At 36.1% G+C, this 25960-nt stretch overlaps 1 protein-coding gene across 1 annotated transcript in view; it reads right to left on the bottom strand.

The window, feature by feature from the left end:
• The window catches only part of LOC106880753 (G-protein coupled receptor-associated protein LMBRD2), a 40969-nt gene that overhangs the window by 13997 nt on the left and 1012 nt on the right, over positions 1-25960 (bottom strand). Inside the window, 4 exon segments of the mRNA XM_052971092.1 lie at positions 1-100; positions 5105-5272; positions 7374-7633; positions 10078-10315. The exon segment at positions 1-100 is cut by the window's left edge and continues 28 nt beyond it. Of these exon segments, the coding sequence (XP_052827052.1) occupies positions 1-100; positions 5105-5272; positions 7374-7633; positions 10078-10251 (702 nt within the window). The 5' untranslated portion in view covers positions 10252-10315.

The following is a 25960-nucleotide window of genomic DNA, read 5'->3' as shown; positions in this document are numbered from 1 at the left end:
AGTGCGTGGTACTTCTACCAGCCCATAGCCTAACAGCAACACGAGAAGAAATAAACCCCAAGTGTTGCTGGCAGTTACACCAATGACTTTGATTTTGTCCCTGAAATGTAAAAAAAATGTAACAAAATGAAACCGAGTTTATTAGAAAACAAAATTAAGAAAGAAAACCTCACAAGTCTGTGTTTTCAGTGTTTGTTTCTTAGTTTTTGTACCTTTATTTGTTTTATTCATCATTGTCTACCCTGACACCCCATCATCACTGTTTTTACCTCTTGCCTGCTCCACCCCGGTCACAGCTACCACCTCCTCTTCTATAATGGAAGTAACCATGTACATTCTCTACTACAAGAAGCCTGTTCTGTTCTGGCTCCTTCTCTCATACCTTAACCTTTTGTCTCCCAACACACAGCCACCTCCCTCTCTACTGTAGTCACATTCAGTCAAAGGGGTGCACAGTCATGCAAGCTGCATGGCAACCTCACTAGTGCTGGTGTCATGAAGAAAAGCACCAGCCAGGACACACTGTAAAATGGTTGCTGTTAGGAAGAGCATCTAGTTGTAGAAACTATGCCAAAATGGACATTAAAGCATAATGCAGTCCTCAGATCCTGTCGAACCCTCCACCCCATGCCAGGCAGTTAACCAACAAGAACATTAGACTACTGCCAGACCAAAGTAAATGACCAGAACATTTGATAGATTAATGACAATGACCTACAACAGCTGTTTGTTTTGTCAGGACAGTGTATTGTTCAAACATTCCATTCTGCCTAAGATCCACCAACACTATTCTGACATGTCTCTGCACCTTTTCCTTTTTATAGCTTCTTTTACTGTTCACTTCTGGTTATCATTACTGTCTTTTTGAAGAGTCTTAATACACCAGAATACTGCATACAACAAGTATATTATTATTATTATTACTATATTAATCCAACATCTTAGTTCATTTGAGCATAATCTTCCAATTCTAAATACTTTAGGTCTTTCACCATTATGACATCAAACACTGGTACTTTCGTGTAGGACATGTCTTTCCTTTGTTAGAAATGCTTGTAATTATCACTAAAATCCTCTTCTCATGTATAAAAGATATATTCTCTGTGTGTGTGTAACAACTTGCAAAGGAGATTGAGCATGTACAGAATATAGAAACATTTGACCCTTTTGATACCAACCTGCCTGAAACTGCCTCTGGTTCTGTAGTACAAATGTCTTGTTTTCATAAGTTTTGAATTATGATTTTCCACTAAACCTTACTCACAATTTATGTTCCTAACACTAACTTAATGATAACTAAGTTATTTTACTAAATTCTTTGTTATATTTAAAGTAATTGAAAGAAACACAGAACATCTCAATATGTATATGGTAACAGAAGGGTTAAATATGTGGGAGTTTACAATGTGTGTGTGTGTGTGTGTGTGTGTGTGTGTGTGTGTGTGTATATAACACCAGGGGGTGGGGTAGTAACACACATACATATCTGAAATATGTGTGTAAAGGTTTGAATGTGAATTTATTAGCCTTGTATTGAAAACAAATGAATGAACAGAAATATCACAAGTTGGTGCAAAGGTGAAAATATCATAATTAAACAACTAATTTGATCAGATTAATCAATCTAATTAATGCAACAGAATACAAACAATAATAGAAACACATTCAGGTCTTTGAAACCAGCTGCCACCATATTTATTTATAGCCTTCTAATGGTATCGCCTTTGGTAAGAGGTGTTATTATTTCGAGTTAGAATAAATGGTAAAGAGCTCATCAACAAAGACAATAAAACATTTGTTTCATCCCTTCTTTTTTTTATTCTTTGTTTTTTTTTTTTATCGTTTTATCCTTCTCCCCAACATTTTTAATAATTGCTTTTGTTTTCAACAATAACATTTTAACAGACAAAATATTAAACAATGAATTTAGAATTTTTTGCAAATAATAGAAATATATGTATCATCACTGTCCATTATCCTAAATAGTAACAGAGGATTTAGGAGTCAGTAAACACTATTGTGTGTGTGTGTGTGTAGTAATGTACCCAGAAAATGGAAGTATGAATAAATACTCATTAAATTATATAAGACAAAGGAAATAGCTTGATTGCGATGTCTGACTAGACAGAGTAAAAAAAAACCTATTTAACAACATTTAACTACAGACTTAAACTGCCAGATTAACATAGACACAGGCCAAAGAGTGAGCCTCTTAGCTTTTACAATGAGGGAGGGACAAAATACAAGTAATTAAGAACCTGTAGGTTAAGCACGTTGGTAAAGAGAAAATTAAGAAGCCTTTAATTTTATGATATACACAGGCCAAAGTGTGAGCCCTTATGTCAGGGATGGATGACAGGCAAAGTCAACCTCAGCGGAATTTGAACTCAAAATGTAAAGACAGACAAAATACCACTATGCATTTCACCTGGCATGCTAATATTTCTTCCAGCTCGCCACCTTAATAGCATGTAAAAATTGGCTTGAAAATTTCTTTTGAGCAGAAAAAGTCAAAGGCTGCCTCTGTGTGTGTGTGCATGTGTGTGTGTACATATATATGTATATATCTTTGTGAGTGTGTGTACATATTTACATATATGTGACAATCCTAAGCCCTCCGTAATATTAAACTTCCAGAGTCGTCTCATATGCTGTAGTTTATTATGAGAAGTGCACGGCAACAGTTTGACATGTTTTTGTCTGTTGTCCCATCTGTGAACAGAATAACAGCTGTTTCTCTTTCAGCAGTTGTTTATGAAGGTATGCATCTCTGCACATTGTTTGGCACTAATTAGCAAATTGACACTGCTGCCAAATGGGAGGAATAATGTTCTTAGACATGTTGTTGTACTATTGCATCTGGGGAGAGGGTTTCTTTATACATAATAGGGTATTGAGGGTGATTTAACACACAACCAAGGGACTGGTTTCTTTCAGCAAATAACCATGACTCTCACATATTCCAGGTTGTCTCAATTTTGTTCCATTGTCTAAACTGGTCTGCACGTGTAATCTGTGTGCAGCTGGTAATTGTACGTGTGACAGGGTATTTGTGATGTGTGTGCAGCTTGCAATTATGCAGACTGCATGGCTTTGAGTTCTATGCAATGTAATGCAGAGATGGGGACAAGTGCAATGCCTGACAGATCTGATGTATTGTTTCAAGACAAATAATGTTGTTCCTTGGTTGTTAATTATGGAATCCAAATTTTTTCCCTTACTCGCAGGCTCTGAGCAAACTTGGCAATTTTGTTAAATTAATAAATTTCATTGTCATTTAAATAAATTGTGAAATTAACTGCTTTAATTGTGAATTTTATTATGTTATCTGTCGCTGCAATTTTGAATAATGGTAATGGAAAGGAGGAGGTACTGGAGAGGGTTTCATGGAACCAGGTGTGGTGTGGTGTGTGTGTGTGCATGTGTGTGTGTAAATAGGGAAAAGTTTCGGGGAATTTGATATATTTTCCACTCCAAGAGAATCCTAAAGTTTGGTAGAATATTTTTGTTAAGGTTATCTTATACAATAGAATATTTGCTACATTATTCTGTATCACACCTGAACATTAACATAACATTTTTAACACAATATTAAAGTAAACTTTGGTAACGAATGCTGCGACAAACACACACACACACACACACTAAACAGAAAACAAGAAAGGAAATTTTATACACTTAATAGTTATTTAAAGATTTAAATATCAGAAATGGGCAAAGAATTTGATAAAATTTCAAAGAAAATCTAGTTCACTCCAATTGAAACATGTACGTTTATTTTTTGGCACAGCACGAATCTGTTAAAGCATTTGTTTTCTAAGAATACATAAATGAAATACATGATAAGGTATCTCAAACTATACAACATCAAAAACTATTTTTATCTACAGAGTTTTTATCTGTGCTGATGTTGGCGATGGGGAAGGTGGTTGTGCCGGTGGGGAAGGCGGTTGTGGTGAGGGAGAAGGCGGTTGTGGCGATGGGGATGGATCTCTGATGTTCAATTGTCCAATCAAATGAATTACCTGCTCTTGAATTAATGTGTAAGTGGCTGAGTATTCCACAGACACACACAACCTTAATGCAATTCTCAGATAGAATCAACACATCACAGTGCCATACAAGGCTGTACTGATGCAATACTGGTATAATCCATCTGATGGACTTCTATATACTTTCTGTCAACCCACTTTCATTTACGAGGGACTGGTTGACCCAAGGTGGCAGAAAATGACATTTACCCAAAATGCAATGTAGTGGGATTGAACCTGGGACCTACTGGTTGCAGAGTGAACTTCTTAACCATTTGGCCATACTACACTTATGGCAGAATATCTATGGAGGTGAAATATAATTATGTATCACTATTGGTTAAGTTTCTCATTAGTGTGGTAGACAACCATGGCAAACCAAAAAGGCCATACAGTTATCACAAGCTGGAAACACAAACAGCATATCCAGTAGAGGCTTCGGTCCAATATAACTATGATTACACAAACCATCTATGATAGACTGGCACCCTTTCCAAGAGGAAATCAAGATGTGTCTCATCTGCTTCATGCCTTAAAAACTAGAGACATGTTATGAATCAGTGGGCCATAAAAGGAATAAACAGAAGAAACGTGGATTCCAGAAGCCACATGAAGGCAATTTATTTTGCACGGTAGTAGTTCTGAATAAAAACTAAAACAGTTTAGCGGTAACACTTAGTCTTGTTGCATAATCATTCTTCTCTAATGTCAGAAGTGTGTTAAAAATGTACAAAGCCAATGCTGTAAAGTGGTTGGTGTTAGAAAAGGCATACAATCACAAATCCCATCCTGACCACCACAATAATAAAGTGTTTTTTTTGTTGTTATGCACTTCACATGATAAAGGGCGAGACAATATGAGACACATCCAATTCATGCTAGATTTTTTAAAGAAAACTGCAACTTACTACCGGTGAAACATATACACACACAAAAGACAAGGTAAAATTAATAAAATAACTCAGTCTTCACAACACAAGAATAATGGTAATCCAGGTTACAAGCTTTAGAAATGTAAAATCACAAAGAAGTTAAAATGATGGGAAGATGAGATAATGAAAATAGGTACTCACCCATCGATGTGTAAGTTGGGGCGTGCAGCAACATAGATGAGGCAAACTCCAAATATGAGCAAGTAGGTGCCATAGTAGATGGCATTCTCTATTAAAGCTGATTTACATTTTCCTGCCACACTGAAGTCACCAGCATTGGAATAAGATTGCATCAATGGCAGGATCAACCTGGAATTTACACCGCAGATTTTAAGGTCTTGAAAGCAAAGTATTTTACATGCAAACAGATGTTAATAGTCTAAACATTTTCAACTATCATTTCCTCTCTATTAGTAATATTTCTTCAGTAACCCCTCCTGCTCGGATTCAACAAAATTAAATGTACACACACACACACACACACACATGCAAGTCAGAGCGTTACCTAACCCTGTAGGTGTGGTGACTGCCTTTATTGTATGTAAGGAAATGCCCACAAAATCTTGACAATGTCTTCTATATTATAGTTTATTGTTTATATTTTGCATATATAAGTGGTATATATTCGGTTTATTTACTGATTCGCATTTTTTTTATTTGTTGTTATTAAAATGATTTTGGCTAACAAATAGTTCATAATAATTTTACATTTAAAATTTCTAAAACAAATATCTAAATAAGAGATATCTATCACTCCTCCCCTATACCCACCAACCACCCTTTTATAACACACTAACATTTCAAACTTATCCCTGTTCCCCCCTCCACTATACACTATGAAACCATCAAGCATTTAAAGGTATAACTCCCTCCTATGCTTTGTTGAAATTAAAATCTAAAAGAAAAAGCTTAAAGCTGCAACACAATATCTGCAGGGAAAATATATGGAGGACAAGTGGTGCTACAATCAATCTTTACTCTCCATTTACATAATTAGAAAAAAAATTCCTGACTCAATATTAACCAAATATTAATATTTCCATTGTTTTCAGTTGTTAACTAAAGATCGACAAATAAAAACAAAGGAATTTTTTCTCCAATTGATGTGATCAATATTTGAATGTATTTTACATTACAAATATCTCAAAGAATTGTGTTGCTGTGTACATATTATGTGAGTGAATGTATTTCTTTACAAATGTCACCAATACTTTAATGTTTTTAGCTCTATTAATTATTCTAATTACTAGTGCATAGGTCGTTGCCAGTGTTGCCTGACTGGCTCCCCAGGCTGGTGGCATGTAAAAAGTACCATCCGAACATGGTCAATGCCAGCTTCGCAGCTCCGACTGGCTCCTGTACCGGTGGCACATAAAAAGTACCACCTGAACGTGGCCAATGCCAGTGTGCCTGACTGGCTCCCCTGCCGGTGACATGTAAAAAGTACCATCCAAACGTGGCTGATGCCAGTGCTGCCTGACTAGCTCTTGTGCTGGTGGCACGTAAAAAGCACCATCCAAACAGGATTGATGCCAGTACCCACTGACTGGCTCCTGTGCTGGTGACATGTAAAAAGCACCCACTACACTCCCAGAGTGGTTGGCATTAGGAAGGGCATCCAGCCATAGAAACATTGCCAGATCAGATTGGAGCCTGGTGAGGCCTCCTGGCTTGCCAGTCCTCAGTCAAACCATCCAACCCATGCCAGCATGGAAAGCAGATGTTAAACGATGATGATGATGATGATGACTTGTGTATGAGTCGTATTATTTTACAGCTGATTTTGAATGAAAAAACTGGTGTGCAAAACTTATACACAAAGTACGGCTAAAACTATCAAGAAAAAAATGTACTAAAGTTTAACATTAACCCTTTAACATTTAAACCAGCCATATCCTGCCTCTCACACATACCATACCAAGTCAGTATAAAAATAAACAATCACCACACTGAAATCTTGAAGCTACAAGATAATACATGATTAATTCAAAACTGTGTGAATAAGCATTACATTTGACAAAGTTAAATTAGGGATGTTATATGTATGAGTGCAACTTATGAGTTGAAATAGGATGTTGTTATGTACCTATATGGCTGTGGAGATATTTCTATTGCACTTCAGTGCTTTTTTTGTTCTTGTGTGTGTGTGTGTGTGTGTAATTAATTCTTTTGTACGTAATCCACAGGTTATCAGGCATGTGACATGTTAAACAGAGCAGAACCATGAACAGATTACTAAATAATTTGCTAAAATAACAATTTTTGACTAAGTTTCCACGGTTTCTAAGATAGTGCAAAAGACACATGAAGCAAAGAAATAAAGCTGTGGTAACTAACTTTTAATAAATGGATATGTTGTGCTTAGGATTAGTGGTGGTGCATAATAAGAAAGAGAGAAAATAATTGTTACCAAGTGAGAGCTTGGGATGTCCAATAGACAACATGCCAGAGAGCAGGTAGCACATAGTCAGGTACATGACTGAGTGGTGGCTCACATCCGACGACGGCTTCAGGACTAACTCTCCTTGTAGCAGTTGTTAGTTTCTCAGTCCCTGATTGTAGTGATGTGGATGAGATGTTGCCAGCTGCTGTTGTCACAGAAACATTTTGGTAAGCAGCAGTGGTAGTACTGATTAATTTTTGATTTTGTAAACATTGGCGATAAAATGTCTAAAAGAAAATAGAAACAGCATTGAGTGTGAGAACTGAAATAACACAATACAAGTATAGATATTTATAGAGAGAAGGGGGAAAAAAAAAACTGTAGAAACTATTATAGACATATATAATGCAGAATATCCAACTCAGTAATAAGGGTTTTGATTTTAATGCATTGATTTCTATAAACAGAAACCTCGAGAGCATCCTCCAATGGGGCCATATCAACTTTGTGAGAAAAAAAACAAAAAACTTTCAAGCTGTACTCATATCAAGAAAAAAAACACCATACCCCACCCCTATAAACATGAGCGGTCACCCAACTAGAGCCTTTACGGTTGTTCAAAATGCTGGATTTGGCTATAACAGAGAAAGTCTTGTGGTGATAGCACATCCTTTAGCATAGCTAGGACTGAATTCCAAATACTAGTTCTTCTCATTAGGGCCAAGAAATATTTCATTGAACAAGGCTCAAGTGAAGCCCACAAGGGACTACTGCTCCCACATTTGGAATGGTGCAATGGCTATTACAGACTGACATGCTGGACCCTGTTGAAAATAGGGATGTTCAAACTTCTTGAAATCTCATCACTAATAGGCACATGCCAGCCTCTGGCCCACACACATATTTTCTCCTCTCTCTCTGTCTTTACTATCACTATTATAATGGCTTCTGCTGCTCATTTATATTTAAAATTAGTTGAAAGAAACACAGAGCATCTCAAAATAAATACAGTAACAAAAGGGTTAACCCATTTATCACTATTGGTGCATCCAACCCCACCTTTCTCCTTTTTCCCACACCAACTACATTACCCAATCCTTCCTCCTCCAAAACATCATCCCCCAGGAATCTCTTCCCTGCTCATGTCTTTCTTACAGGTGTTAACCTGCAACTGTTTAAACAGAAATATTCTAACATTTATAATGGTGGTCATCAAATATTTCTAGTTTGTATGGGATCTTAAGATTTAGGACCTAAAATATCTGGTCTGCATGTTAATCCTTTTTATTACTTTACAAATTTCCCAAATAAAAGTGATTGAAACTAAAAGCTTACATCAAAGTTTCATGTTCATTTATGTCCCAAACATCAGCTTTAATGGTGACAAAGTTATTTTATTAAATTCTTCATCATTTTTAAATTTATTTGAAACAAAAGCAGTGTGTTTCAATAGATATATGGTAACACAAAAACAAAAAAAAAGGTTAAATTTAGAAATTTTGCTACTACTTTGAGCAAGATGGAACAAATATATACAAAATCTTTGTTGGCAAATTAAATAACATGGTAAACCTTGGCAGGAGGCCACATCTTATATACATAAACATTGCTATTCTTTATTTTAATGCCACAATGGGTGGTACAAGGGGTGCTGAAAAGTTGTTGGCTTTAGGTAAAAGAAAATACAGAAGGATCAGTTAATTATGATTTTATTCAACATATTCCCCTCTCAGATTTGCATGTTTATTGCACTAGTCTTTCAGTTTTTCTAAGCCCTGTAAAAGAACTTGGAAGATTGGGACTCCAGCCAGGCCTTTCGCGATACCCTTAAAACCAGGAACTTTTCAGTAGCCCCTCATAAATTTAATCAGTCGTGTAGTTCAACACCCTCGTCTGGCAGCTTGTGTGCTTTTTGCAGTATTAAGGCCAAGTTTCTAGTTTTATGCCTTCTTTCTCTCCCACTACTCACAGAAATCTTGTAACACTTCATGGTTAACCGTTTTCCCACCTGTCTAAAAGGAGAGAACATTTTTTTAAATAAGTGGCATAACCAATAACTCACAAAACATTTACTGTGAGTCACTGGAAATGCTTTGTATGCCAAGTTAAATTTCAGCAGTATTCAGTATTCCTTAAGAATGTTCTGAGTCTGTTTGTCTACTTTTGTATTTTACCATTTATTTATTTAACACAAGGAGGGACGAAGAATGCTTTCTGAAATGAACTTCCATTATGCAGCTGAGGAGTACATTTTCATTGCACATCTTATGTGGTGTCCTCACTACATAAATAAATGAAGCTTGTATGAAACGTACGTACTGCTATAGCCTAATACATTTTTGTTGCTTTTCTTCAAATATATATAGGCCCAATATATATATATAGATAGATATATAGACCCTATATATATATATATATATATATATATATATATATATATAGGCCCAATATATATATATATATATACACACACACACTCACTCACAATGGACTTCTTTCAGTTTCTGTCTTCCAAATGCATTGACAAGGTATTGGCTAGCCCAGGGCTATAGAAGACACTTGCCAAAAGTGCCATGTAGTGGGACTGAACCCAGAGCCATGTGGTCAGGAAGCAAACATCATACTACACATTCATGCCTGCGCCTACATAATTACAATTTAATGTCAAGTTCGTTAACAATAAAGACAACAACAAGGAGAGGTAATATGAAATAAAAGGCTGCCGACTCACCGATGAAACATCCAGTGGGATGATGAAGATTATCATCAAAGAGAAATACCAGGCAACGAATGTAGCCAAGGTAACCAGAACATGCTGCTTCCTCCAATCACCATAGCGATGAATAAGCAGCAAGGCAAGAATACAGGTACAGATGATCTCTACAGTGAGTGGTCCGGCACTCATGTTTCATGCACTGCATGATCCACAAAAACTACACAATAAAAATAAAGAGCTGCTCACAGCAAACCTGCAACGAAAAGAGAAAATGATTAATAGCAAGTTATTTAAATGCATAACCAGCCCCAACCCATTCAAAAGTACCTTGGATTGTAAGGTGACATGCTGTGCTTGAGGAGACCTATTGAGTCAAGCACATCAAAATCAAATGGAAATTGTAGTTGTGATCCCCGTGCCAGTGACACGTAAAAAGCACCATCTGAACATGGCCGATGCTAGTGCCACCTCGACAGGCTTCCGTGCTGGTGGCACATAAAAATCACCAACCGATCGTGGTTGTTGTCAGCCTCCTCTGGCCCCTGTGCTGGTGGCATGTAAAAAAAAAAGCACCCACTACATTATTGGAGTGGTTGGTGTTAGGAAGGGCATCCAGCTGTAGAAACACTGCCAGATCAGACTGGAGCCTGGTGCAGACTCCTGGCTTCCCAAACACCAGTCGAACCATCCAACCCATGGAAAACGGATGTTAAATAATGATGATGATGATAATGATTTCTGAACACACTCTTGTGTATTGTGGGTAAGAAACGAGAGTAATGTGATGATCCCAATGTGATCCACTTGAATATGGTTTCATAAAATAAATATCACAGGTTTATAGCATTTTCCTCTTATTTGTTTAAGTCGTTTGACTGCGGCCATGCTGGAGCACTGCCTTTAGTCGAACAAATCGACCCCCAGAACTTATTCTTTGTAAGTCTAGTACTTATTCTATCGGTCTCTTTTGCCGAACTGCTAAGTTACGGGGACACGTAAACACACCAACATCGGTTGTCAAGCGATGGTGGGGGGACAAACACACACACACACACACATATATATATATGCATGTGTCTATATGTCAAGGTTGCATGGCCTAGTGGTTAGGGTGTTGCACTCATGATCAGAAGATTGTGGTTTCAATTCTTGGACCGGGTGGTGCATTGTGTTTTTGAGCAAAACACTTCATCTCGTGTTGCTTTGCAATCACTTCGACACCTGATGTGTGGTACACTGTATACCTGTTCAGGAAACAGCGATTTGATGGTGGGAGTATGCTTATGTACAGCGCATACATTTGATCCCTATAAACAAATCATTTGTGCAGGTTTGTTCAGCAAAAAACTGCAGACTATGAAAGATTGCCATCATATATACATATATAAACAAATATAATCAAGGGCAAAAGAAAAATTTCTATGCCAATATGCTGAGAAATAGACTTTAGATTGTCAATCACCACATACAATATACATCCCTATGAACACACGTTCTACTGAAATCGAGGAAAGCAAGCTAACGCATTATAAAAAATTCCGTTAGCTTGCTTTCTTCGATTTCAGTAGAACGTGTGTTCATAGCGATGTATATTGTATGTGGTGATTGACGATTTAAAGTCTATTTCTCAGCATATTGGCAAAGAAATTTTTCTTTTGCCCTTATTTATAATTTTCACCTTTAAAGGTATTTTAATATGCTGGCCACTTGAGATTTTTTGAAAAAATCTTATCCTATATTAGAAGTATATATATATATATATTTATTTATTTATGGAGCATAGGCGCGGTGTTTGGGTATGAGCAGAATTCAGGTTAGTTGAAATATGTGACAAATATATTTCAACTGACAGCCGCATGACTGAGTTGAAGGCAGAAGGTACACAGCACGTGTACTACAGCAGTACTATGCGTAGTTTTAATACTGAAATTGAAAGGCAGGGGTGAATTATACCTACCTAATCTACAAAAAAAAAAAAAAGATATTTTGCATTTTATGCAGAGTAATCAGAGCAACCTTCATGATTTTATTAAATTAGATGCATATTTTGCCATAAAAGGAAACTGTTGTTATCGATCTATTTTATTCAGGTTAGGTACTGCCTACCTTGCCTACCCAAGCGCGGCATGTCTCTGATTATATAATGGTCTACTTTCAGTTTCTGCCAACCAAATGCACTCACAAGGCTTTAGTCAGCCTAGAACAGGACTGGCCAACCTGAGGCCTGCGGGCCACACGCAGCCCACAGACTTTTATCTTGCAGCCCGCTTGATACTTTTTGGAAATGGGTTTATTTAAGCAGACATTTTAAAAATTGTATCAAAAATTAAAGATTGTAATGAAAAGTAAAAGAGAAAGATACTATTGTTTTTTGAAATGATAATATTTCATGTTGAATCAACGATCATTCATTCATTATATCTATTATGTGGACATGTATGTTTTCAGGGAGTGGGAGTAGAGATGTGTGTATCTCTGGGTATAAGCATCTGTTTTCATGTTCAACAGTAAAAAGATTATTGTTTTAATGTCCACTTCCTTGAAGCAGATCTTCTGTCTGGATGCTCTTCCTCTTGACAACTATTATCTGTTTCCAGGCAACGTAATATTTCTCCTTGGCCAAACATGTTTTCATGGAAGACTGGAAACAAATGACACTGCTTATATAACAGTGATGCTCGTTTACAACTATTACATAATGCCAAGGTAAGGAAACACATACATATGTATGTGTGTTATAGATCATATATGTAGGTGAATGAGAAAGCAAAATGCTTTCAATTCTGTCAGTATACAAGCGGCCCTCAAAAAACTTTCTGTGATTAAAGTGGCCCACAATGTGATTCAAGCTGGCCAGGCCTGGCCTAGAGTTTTAGTAGAAGGCATTTGCCTAAGGGGCTGCAGAAAGGGGATGAACCCGAGGAGGACATGTAGTTGGGAAGTGAAATTCTTAACCACACAATTATGCTTATATGTTTATAAATGACGTGGAACATGTGAAATACATATGAAATGGTTAATTAATCAGTTATTTATAAACAAAAATCTAATTAAAAATACAGCAATCAAACAGTATTCCCTGGACAGGTAACATGCTGATATTCAACTACTTGTCAAAATGTGGTGGTGGTGGTGGCAGTGGTAATATTAGTTCAGGTGTGGGTAGTTACGAATTTCTGCAATTGTTAACAGAGATTGAATTTTAGTCATTTATTTACTAATCGGCTCCAATCAGGCAGACTAAAGGTTCAAAATATTCCTGTCATGACCATCTCAAACACAGTATCTAGGACAACATTGTATAATACGCCCTGCCCTGTTTAAGACAGTAGGTTGTAATTTGAAAGAGATTGGGCTGCTATTTCTAGCAGGTCGAGTGACCACTATAGGCTCCCTTATTGGCTTGTGTTAAGACGTCAAAACATTAGTCACTAAACGACTTTACATTACAAATAGTTTGTCTTCCTAAAATTGCTGTTTCATAAATGTTTGTATGTGCTACACTGAAACACCCTTTGAAATAATTGTGGTGGCAAAGTTTGCCTTGGAAAATATCCGAGTAAAATCATACAAAATATTTAGCAACTGACTGCAATAATACGATTAATAAATCAATGGGGTGTATTTATGTATGAAAACCTATTATGTGGACGTGTATTTTCAGGGAGTGGGAGTAGAGATGTGTGTGTCTCTGGGTGTAAGCATCTGTTTTTATGTTCAACAGTAAAAAGATTATTGTTTTAATGTCCACTTCCTTGAAGCAGATTTTCTGTCTGGATGCTCCTCCTCTTGCCAACTATTATCTGTTTCCAGGTGAGGTAATATTTCTCCTTGGCCAAACATGTTTTCATGGAAGAATGGAAACAAATGACACTGCTTATATAACAGTGATGCTCATTTACAACTATCACACAATGCCAAGGAAAGGAAACACAAAGACATGTACATATGTGTGTTATAGATCGTGTGTGTGTGTGTGTGTGTGTGTTTCGGGATCTCCTAGTTTTGACATCACGTGATAGTTATAAACAAATGTCACTGTCATGCAAGCAGTGTCCCTTTCCTCCAGTCTGCCATGAAAACATGTCCAGCCATGGGGAAATATTACTTTACTTGGAAACCAGTGAGGGTTGGTGACAGGAAGGGCATCCAGCTGTATAGAATCTACGTTAATGAGTTCTGCACAATACATGCAAGCGTGGGAAAATGGAGACAAAGACAATGACTGTTACAAAACAAAGGGAAAATAATGGTACTTGTGTTTTAAACGGTACTCAAGAAGACCTGCCCACCACAACAGAATTGATATTCTAAAACCAAGGTGCCATGTAAAAAGCACCCAGTACACTCTGTAAAGTGGTCATCCAGAAAAGCATCCAGTTGTAGAAACCAAGCCAAAATAGACTATGAAACATGGTGTGACCCCTGGCCATGTCAGTTCCTGTCAAGCTATCCAACCCATGCCAGCATGAGAAATGGACATTAAATGATGATGGTTATGATGATGATTCTACCATAATGAAATTGTTTCAATTCAATCTGGTTGTAACAAACTGAATTAATTCCAATATTGGCCTGATATCCATTTTACTAATGCTGCAAAGACGAAAAGGAAATTTGCTCAAATAAGCACTGAGCGAATTATCATGAAATGTTCTATTCAGTTTAGCATGTTCCTTGAGACGTAATAAATGCATGTTGCTAACAGCTGATGGCAGGACTCCTGACTAAGATGCTTTAACGCAATCGGTGCCTCCCTCTCCTGAGTTCCAGTATACTAGGGTTGATTGAATCAGCAACTGAATTAGATTTAATCAATTTTGCATCACTCCACCACCTGCAAAAATTGGCTGGGAGCCCAGTCCAAAGAAATCAATAACTAGAACATCACTCTTTTAATATTGATCCATATCTATGATACCCTGATCTACAATATTGAAATATAGCAATGATTATAATTTGTTAAGGCAGATTTCCAGTAGTCGGGTGCCTTTCCTGTTGCTAACCCTCGCCTGTTTCCAAGCAAGGCAATACTTCCCCATAGCTGGACAGGTTATTCACAGAAGACTGGAAATTAGGCACAGCACTTGCATGTTGAGAACATTCATTTACACCTACCATGTGATTTTAATCTTGACAGGCACTAGCATACCTGTGTGGGTAAGAAACTTGCTTCCCAGTCATGTGGTCACTGCTTGGAATCGAACTCAGAATCTTGGGGTTAGTAACCCACACTCTTAACCACTACGCCATACACCCATGGGCATATAATAATAATAACATTTTAAAAAATACCTTAGGAATGAGAACCCAGGTTCAAAATTTCCCCAAGACACCTGATGAAGGCTGGAGGGTATATCAGCTGAAACGTATTAACAACAAATAAGATGAGGACAAATATCCGTCAAATGTAAATAATGTAAATAATGTACATAATTCCTCGTCTCTTAAATATAGAATGGGGGTCAATGTTGTCAACCTACCCTCTTTCCAGAAAATACTGGCCTTGTGCCAAAATTTGAAACCAATATCAATCAAAATATTGTACATGTTAATATCATAGATATGGACAATAGTGAAAGTACAATGTCAAGATATAATAATGATATTAAGATATATGATATCGATATAGCAATGATTTGCCAGAAAGGTATTACCACAAAACAGACATCATCCCCCTGCTGCAAATATAAGACAAAAAGTTCTTCAATAAGAAATAATTTTTATGTTTATGAACAGTCTTACAGGAACTAAGATGAGGTCACAAATGCAGAATTTATTAATCAATACAACCTCCACTATGAAGTATAAATGAAATATCAACCAATGAAATTACTAAGAAATATACTATCAACCAATGAAATTGCTATCACAAGTGTAATATTGGCCAATAAAATTGTAAGTATGAAATGTAATACTGGCCAATAAACTGCTAAACAGGAAATGTAATAGGCCAATGAAATTACCGGATTGTTATTAAGTCAATAAATTTGGGAGTTACACATCTTCAGATCTCTTATCACAGTTAATTATATTTTCATAAAGGAGAGCATTGTAGCTTGTGTAAAGCATTGTGATATAAGAAAGAATAAAATAATGTAAAGCAGAGAGTTTCTTACAAAGTGAAAATAATTTATTAATCCCTTATATTTCAGGTGACTCACTCATCATCATTAGATGACAGACAAAAAATATGATATAAAGTTTATGGCATATATGAAGCCTGCATTACAACACACATATACACACAGGTATGCACGAGGTAACCTCTATATATTCACTCTACCTGCTAGAAAGAGCAACCAAATTTCCCTCATATCATGCTCTTACTAACTTCATTAAACAATTTTGTTTTGTTGCAAATGAACTAGGGACATCTCAGACCTTTAAGAAATTGAGCTAATGAAGAGAGCCCATAAACAGTTGTACAACATGGTGGAAACACCAGTTGAATTTTCCTTTCTTAGTCTTAAAAAAAAAATCAACACATTAGACAAAGTAATTCTACCTGCACCCACAAAAAGAAAAAAAAACAGGTCTAGGTTTGAATGCCTTTTATCATAGGTGTGTACTCAATCAGAGCTGACCTGGAACTCAATTACTCAAAAGGTAAGGAAGCAAATATAATACACGATTATCTGAAGGAAATAAGACACATTAGTATCAGCCACTGTTATCAGGCTCTAAACCTAAACAGGATTTCAATCGAAGCTGGATTTGGATTTCAGAAGTAAAACATACGAATCATACTGGACAAAGCATAACTTAAGAAATCTTTGGTTATATTTGCCTAGAACAGTCCAGGAACTCTTAGCTTATGTCATCACATGATACCTACTCATCCAGTTTTTATTCACGTGACTGTCTGCTTTATTATTATTATTATTATTATTATTACTATTATTATTATTATTATTATTATTTGTAATTTATTATGGCTAAATATAGTACGGTATCTATTGAAACACATACACATATTGATTTCTTACAAAGAATACAGTGATTTTTGCAAGGTGGGGCTGCAGTCAATTTAAACAGGTCTACTTTTATGAGAACTTATATTTTATCAGCAAGAGTAGGGTAAGATCTAAAACCAAAAACCAGTAGGATTTGAAATCAGAAAAACATTTATCCTTCCCAGAAGAGAGAGATTAACTCTCTTCAACCTTTGTTATTAAAAGCAACAAATGATACAGGAAATTTCAACTCTAAATATCATTATCATCTTTTAATGGCTATCTTCTATGCTGACATGAGTTGGACAGATTGATAGGATCTGATAGGTCTCAGGGATGCATTCTGCTCCCATATTTGCACTAAAAGTGTGTCTGAATGCCCTTCTTAAAAGCTAACCACTGTACTAAGTGCACTGGGTGCTGTTTTCACGGCACCAACACAAGTGAGGGTGCCATACAACCCACAATATTAAGTTGGACTTTGAGTGGGGCTACAGTATACGGGGAGAAAGAGTTAGGTGAGAGGTTAAAGTATGAATGACAGGTTAACAGGAATATCTGGACATTGACAAGGAGAGATGATCACAATAGTTTAGACATAACTGAGAAAAAAATGGTATTTGAGATATATATATACTCTTTACTCTTACTTGTTTCAGTCATTTGACTGAGGCCATGCTGGAGCACCGCCTTTAGTCGAGCAAATCGACCCCAGGACTTATTCTTTATAAACCTAGTACTTATTCTATCGGTCTCTTTTGCCGAACCACTAAGTTATGGGGACGTAAACACACCAGCATCGGTTGTCAAGCGATGTTGGGGGGACAAACACAGACACACAAACATATACACACACACACACACATATATATATACATATATACGATGGGCTTCTTTCAGTTTCCGTCTACCAAATCCACTCACAAGGCTTTGGTCGGCCCGAGGCTATAGTAGAAGACACTTGCCCAAGATACCACGCAGTGGGACTGAACCCAGAACCATGTGATTGGTAAGCAAGCTACTTACCACACAGCCACTCCTGTGTCTATATATATAAAATCAACACAAAAAATGGAACAAGAATGTAGCAGGCAACAAAACATTTGGACAGTTAGACAATACAAAAAAGGACAGGAAAAAACAAGAACAGGTCATTTGGGGCTTTCAATCTTCAGTCGAGCACCAGATTGTCTCAGCAGTTATAGATAGATAGATGGATGGATGGATGGATGGATATCAAACACAGGTATTTATTCTTTGACAATTCCCTAGTAAAGGCACTGTTGAAATATTCCAATAAATCTTTCTATCCTTGAAGATTTCAATGCTTGAGGTTTTATTGTTCTTCAAGCCATTCACAGCAAAGTGGACTTTTTTAAATGTCAAGTAGGTTCTGCCATGCACATCTTCGGTAAGTCTAGATGAGATGTGTTGTAAAATAGCATCTTCACCAACATTAGGATAGCAAACTTGGAGCTGCTCAAACTGTTCCTTCCTGCAGTGACTGATTTTCCTCAGTTTTTAAGAGGTTGTAAAGTTTCTGTTTTTAATTGGTGTCCTGCTATTCATTTAGAAGTTGCAGATGGCCTTTGTGGCATTGAAGAAACTGCTGACATCATTGATGACCATGAGGTGTAGGTTTTCTTATATTTTTTTTTAGCTCTCTCTCCCTTTTCATCATCAGTCTTTTAGAATATGACTAATCTACTGTGTCAGAATTTTGCTTTTCTGATAAGCTTTACTCTTTTTGTTGGATATGAGGGTCTGTGGGCTGTCTACTTCTCTTCATTGAGGTGTTAGGGATCCTTTGTCATTAAACCAGTCTTGTTGTTTCTGTGTCTGTATATCAATGCTTTGTTCATGTGTTGAAGGGGTGGCCCTTTTCAACATACCCAACAATGGTTCTTCAATTATTAATAGGTATTGTTCAACTCTTTGCTGGAATTTTATCCTTTTTGTAATGTTTTTCACAGATGCTACAGTAAATTTTGGGAGTGTTAACTTCCTTAATGTTCTTTGTCTAGGTTTAATTCCAATTCAGCAGCAATTTTGGTTCAAGAGGCAGTATAAACAGTTATCAGTTCATGTGACAGCCTTAATATAGAGTACATCTTTACAGCTACAAGACCTGACACTAATGTACACAATAAAGTACCAGCGTTTAAACCGGAACTTCTACCTGGATGTAGTGGAGAGGCTTTTTTGTTCTGGTGATGCTATCAGGAGCCTCATGCTCTTAACAGGGCAGCAAGGTTGAAATGTGACCTATTGCCCCAAGTTCTTAATGGTAGATAAGGCAGATAATATGAAATTAACTCACACAGTGGTTAGGAAGGTGCGAGAGGGCTGTAGTTATTCTATTCTTGAATTATCTTGCCATTATTGACAACTGAAGGTTTAGCAAAGACTGCATATCTAATTATGTGGTACACCATTCACATGTGAAACCAACTCAGTCTGCATTCTTATGTGTGTTGCAAGAACTGACAATCAGCTGTGGGGGCAGGATTGTTAATGAAGAAGCTCCTAGTTGATATACAGTACACAGGGTGTAAGTTTAGTTTAGCTGATGAATTCTTGCACACAGAAGCAGGAGAGTTTTTTGACATCTATGAATGGGTAAGCTTTTTTTTTATTTTATTTTTTTTTAGGAGCCACTCTACAATGAGAGGGAGCTAGGAAAGGTACCTGAAACAGCTTGCTTCACCTTATTTCCTCTTAATAACTGCACCCAGAGGGACTATAAAACCTTGCAGTTGGAATACTAACATGAAATTCGAAGGTACAAACTTGGATGGATATAGTTAACTACAATGGAGCAGAAATGAGAAGAGCTTTGTTCAGAAACTTGGAGAATTCAACCACCGTATCATTGCTCTCAGCAAGACCAGACATGTAGGACAAGGGTCGGCTAAAGGCAGAGAAAGGAGGTTGCATTTTCTTCGGGTTAGCACACCTCCTTTAGGAATCATGAATCCACAGATGTAACGTTTCTCATAAAGGATATCCTTCTATCCAGGACCTATGAGCTTCCTGTTGGTGACAATGAACAATTCCAGCTCTCTCTCTCTCTCTCTTTCCCACTCTCTTCAGCTCTCTCTCTCTCTCTCTGTCTCACTTCCTTCAGCCATCTCATCCTAGATTTGTTGATGCTTAAAGACAAGAGCATTGAAGTGGTGCCTTTGTCTCCTCACATTTACACTGGCACTTAAAAACCATTAGCAAATGGATGTCAGTATTACACACACAAACCCCTCCATCACATGTGTATGTGTGATGGTTGTCCACTTGTTGGACAATTGTGACCATCAGTGACAAATACAGTTTATTTTTCAAAGAGTATATTTATCTTGAAGTGATTATTGGGTCTTAACATTTTGTAGTTTTCACTGCAAACCTGACACATTCTATTTGCCTTGGGTCTATTTTACATCATCATCATTATCATTTAACACCCACTTTTCCATGCTTGATGGAATTTGTCATGGCAATTTTCTAGGGTTTGACACCCTTTTGTCAACTCACACTTGTTTTCATAGCTAGACATGTTCTCACAGAATATTGGTAACATTGTTCATATGATGGTGACAGTTATTTATAACTATCCCGTGAAAATGAAACAAAGAGGCACTAACGCACCTACCAACTCACACGACAGGCTTCTTCCAGTCTCCATCTACCAAATCTACACATGAGGCTTTGGTCAGTCCAGTGATATAGTAAAAAACATTTGTTCAAGGTGTCATGCAGTGAAACTGAACCTGAAACCATGAGGTTGGGAAGCAAACTTCTTAACCACACAGCCACACCTGTTCTGAACTTCAGAATGACAAGTGAGAACTGATTACACTCACATCATCATCATTTAACATCAGTTTTCCATGCTGGCATGGGTTGGATGGTTTGACAGGAGCTGGCAAACCAAAGAGCTGCATTAGGTTCCAATTGTCTGTTTTAGTATGGCTTCTGTGGCTGGAAATCTTTCCCTAGCACCAACCACTTTACTATGTACTGGGTGCTTTTTATGTAGCACCAGTACCAGTATTTTTTTTCACATGACACCATCACCAGTGGTCACCACATTCTATTAGAAAGACTTAACTGATGTACATTGATCATTATGAAACTCTACACTTGGACTCGTGGCATGGCATCTTTTTCGCTGAAAACAAATGCTGTGAACGCAGACATCCATTAAATCACACTCATTTCTTTGTAACATCTGATCTTCTACAGTCTTTTATACATGTCTCACTACCATTTAGCAAAACAAATTTTATATATGCTTTATACAGATGATATACTGAGAAAAAAATACAGAAAAACTCTTGGTTTCCAAATGTAAAAACAACCCCTTTAAATTTCCACCCTTGTCTTATACAAGTAACTAAGCCTTCATTAAAACCATTCATAACATAAATTAGATCTTGTTGGTGACAGAAACTATTGACTATGTTTTAGTAAGTTATCTGAGAAGTTCATCTACTTAATTTAATGGGTGCCCTTTACAGTTAACTATTCCCATCTAGAGCATCTGAAGACCTCCTTACACACAGTCTGACATCTGACATTGCCACGTGTGTGTGGTATGTGTATGAAGAGAGAGAGAGAGAAAGCGAACAGACTGAAAGTTTGTAAAAAAAAAATGTAATGACTGCCTGTCTATGCCACATTTTCAGTATTTAGATAACAATGCCATAAATGAAACAAAATCTATGACACAGATTAAACCAGAAAGAACAACTTATTTTGTGATTATTTTAAACAAAAAACCAGCTATAGGGTAAACATAGCTTAGTTTAATTATCCCTATATCAAGGACAGTCAGAGCCACTGTTATGTCGTATTATCTCTTTTAGTCATCTGCCTCTACAACGAATTCTATCCTCCTTGAGCTGATTCTCTTGTAGGTGACCATCTATTATTTCTTGAAAGTATTCCATGTTGGCACTGCAGCCACCAAATTCAAGTTTGGTGACTGCAGGCCCCAGCATAGAATACCCTCAAAAGGTATTAAATAAGCATCTGATTCTACTCCGTACCAACCAAATCTACAGAGCTGACACTGTTGAAACCTATTCCAAAGACCTGCCTCTCCTCCAAAATACTCCAGTTTTAATTCCATTACCCAGATGCATGCCTTTGTCGTTAGGGTGTTCAGCTCATAATTATAATGTTATGAGTTCAATTCCCAGACCAGATGAAGCATTGTGTCTTTCAACAAGACACTTCATTTTATGTAGCTTCATTCTATTCAGCTCCAAAATGAGTAATGAATACCATTTGAGTGCTGGTGCATTTCTCTCTCTCTCTCTCTCTCTCTCTCTCCAGGTGTCACATCCTGAATATACTTCTGGGTCAAAGGGAGAGAGAAAGAGAGAGTTAAGAAGGTGTCTGTGTCTATTCACACCTACAGAGACACCTAAAAACAATGAGTGAAAACATGGTACAGGTTATACCAAACCATATTCATTCACAGATGATGACTTTTTAAAAAAACAAAAACAAATAAAAAACTCCAAACCTTCTACTAAATACTTTCATATGATTTCTATCTCAGAACACACACACACACACACACTCTCTCTCTCGCTCTCTCTGGTTATTCCCTGCAGCCAACTACGACTTTTCTGCGATTCAAACCAAATTTTCACACTCATGCGCCCTTAATTCCAATCATTTGGCATGAAAAGAAAATGCCAAAACGCCCTTAAAATGTTACTCAGTTTTCACATTTTCAAATTAAAATGTCATGTAGGGCCCTTAAAATGCTAGCAGGCTTTCAACCAGCCAACTAACCAGGTTCACTGTGGCTGGAGATTGTTGATATGAAGAGTTAGGTGAAATAACACGACGGCGAATAAAAGCGGTACCGTAGACTGGGGACAGTCGGCAGCTTACTTCAACTGTAAATGCATTCATTTGCTCGTCTTCTATTAGAGAACGCCTTAAACACTATGGACTTGTGAACTAACCAACAAGCCTTCTTCCCCAGACAGATTAGTAATCATTCAGACTGCTCTTTTATCATTACACAACAATAATAACAGAACGGAGTGTGAGAGGTCAATTTGCCATTTCAGACGATCTCCTTCCATACACAGGTTTAATACGTAATAATGTGTCGATGGAGTCGATGACCAGGGCCGGTAGCAATAAAATACAAACACTGTAGAAATCGATGTCTCTTCAATGTGAATAACCACTTGCTACGATGTATGTAGGGGTGGTAGGGTGTCGTTAAAGCATATAATGCAGGTTATGTGATTGTTATTTAAACCCAGGTCGAAGTAGATCAAGCAGACCCATGATTAAAAGTAATCTAGCCGTGAGCAAACCGTCTTTTTCTTGTGCGCGGGGAACCCAAGATATTATCCAACACGTCATTATTTTTATAATGGTAGGATGTGATTTGAAGGGAGATTTTAACAGCTATTTCATGAAGGTTGAGCCATCATGAAGACACTCCTTCCCTTAACCCGTGCAAGGTAACCTAGGTGGATTTAGTATATATAATTACATGCATGAAACGCAGAAAGATGTTGGGTACACATTTGTTGTTTCATCCCATTTTGCAGTATTTTAAACGCTACACTCTCTCTCTCTCATATATATATATATATATATATATATATATATATATATATATATATATATATACACACACACACACACACACACACTGATTTACACAGTTTATTCGGTAAATGTATATACATATATATAATTCAATATACGTATGTTTCAGAACGAAATGTTAGACGTGTATAGAGTGGTAATTAGAAAAAAGAGGTGACAAAGGAATAAATGGTGATCATATTGCCCAGTATAGAGCTGGCAAAACAATAATTCGAATGGGACTCGATATGCGTATTACGTAGTATATATTAAAAAAATGTTTCTTTTAAGAAAGTAGTATACATGTTTATTAGAGGTAAAAGCTCCTTTTTTCACACACACACACAACATAGTAGATATACTCACTGAGTGAATACTCAACGGTTCGCATCTCGTCCCCGTGCAGTGATGTTCTTAGCAAAGAGACACCCAGCGCCGTGACATAACCACCCAGGTACCGCTTAAAAGTACATCTTACTGACGATAACAACAAACACAACAGTTATAAGTAACTAATGCCGGGGTCCATCTTCTTAATCATCAAAATCTGGGGAAGGAGAGCGACATAATGATGGTTTATTTGAACTTAAATGACAGATTTACCAGTATTATGACACGTATTTTGGCATAACTACAGATTGGTGCCCCACCGACTTTTCTCGTAACTTTTTTTAAAAAAGTGTATATTTTTCAATGAAATTTTACCGAGATACGTCTTCGAAGGTGTAGATTACAATTACACTGGTGAAATTTTAGGACCCCCACCCCCAAATACGAACTTTTGGGAGGAATTTTAGATCGTTCTTCATCCTTCCGTCTAGATTATGTTATCACCAATTTCCGTAATTTCAGTATTTTACATTCTTTTTTCAGAAATTTAGGTTTGATACATCAACATTACATAATCTAGATTCTCGTAAACGTATTTCTACAGAATGTCATTTAAAATAGGCATTTTCAAGGGAGTTATGAAAGAAACAAAGGTTGGGCGAGGTGAGAATGATTCGAAACTCATAAAAAAATTTTTCTTTCTTTAATGTTATCAATATAACCATAATCTACACGCTCAGAAAAATCTCTCTCCAAAATTTTAGTTTAAACGTATGTATTTTTCACAAAATCTTGGGGCACTAATGTGTAAATATGCACTTATATTTTTCTATAATTAATTTGAAGATTTTTAGGGAAAAATTATGTAAATTTAAACTAATGATCTTTCATTTTATTTATTTATTTTAGATTTTTTTTTTTTCACGTTGATAATCTTTTTTTGACAATAAAATTCATATTTTATGAATACAATTCTTTTCCTTCTCAGTAAATCTGGGGATTTTTTTCTTTTGAAATATGTAATATCATATTTTAACAATAAACCTTATTTGATACATTTTAAAGATTATTTTAAAAAGACAACCTATGTTAATATTTTTTTTATTATAGAATATCATAAAATTAAAAGCTTTTATTAATATTAAATTCGCAAATTTAACCCTAATGAACTACTCTAAATTTTAAATGCTTTTAAAGTAAACAATATTTCAAAATTATTTTAATTCATTTTCTTTTTATATAGGTCTGATAATTAAAAATTGTTTCATTAAGCATTAGAAATTATTTTATTGAGAATTTCGATAAGAAATCGTAAAGTTGTGTTCATTTCGACAGAAGAATAATATTGATAATGTGGCCAGATTTATTACACTATCTTCGTAAAAGTATTACATACTCGAGATATATATATATACACACACACACACACACACTGTGTATACATAGGTTATATAGATATACATATATGCATACACACACATACAACTATATAGATTATATATATTCATACATATTAACAAAAATATGTCCACACACACACACACACCACACATATATAAAGCATATATAAATATGTCTACACACACAATGTATATATATATAAACATAATATATAAAGCATATATAAATGTGTGTATATATATATACACACACACACACAAATACACACATAAACACACAATATATACATATATATATATACATAAACACACAATATATATATATATACATAAACACACACACTATATATATATATACACATAAACACACAATATATATATATATATATACATAAACACACAATATATATATATATATATACATAAACACACACACACAATATATATATATACATAAACACACACACAATATATATATATACATAAACACACACACAATATATATATATATATACATAAACACTATATATATATACACATAAACAATATATAAAGCATATATAAATATGTATGTATATATATATATATATATAT

This window comes from Octopus bimaculoides, chromosome 10 (assembly GCF_001194135.2).
Source record: "Octopus bimaculoides isolate UCB-OBI-ISO-001 chromosome 10, ASM119413v2, whole genome shotgun sequence".
Classification (NCBI taxonomy): Eukaryota; Metazoa; Mollusca; class Cephalopoda; order Octopoda; family Octopodidae; genus Octopus; species Octopus bimaculoides.
The sequence above is the reverse complement of the archived record's forward strand: the minus strand, read 5'-3'. Positions and strand labels throughout refer to the sequence as shown.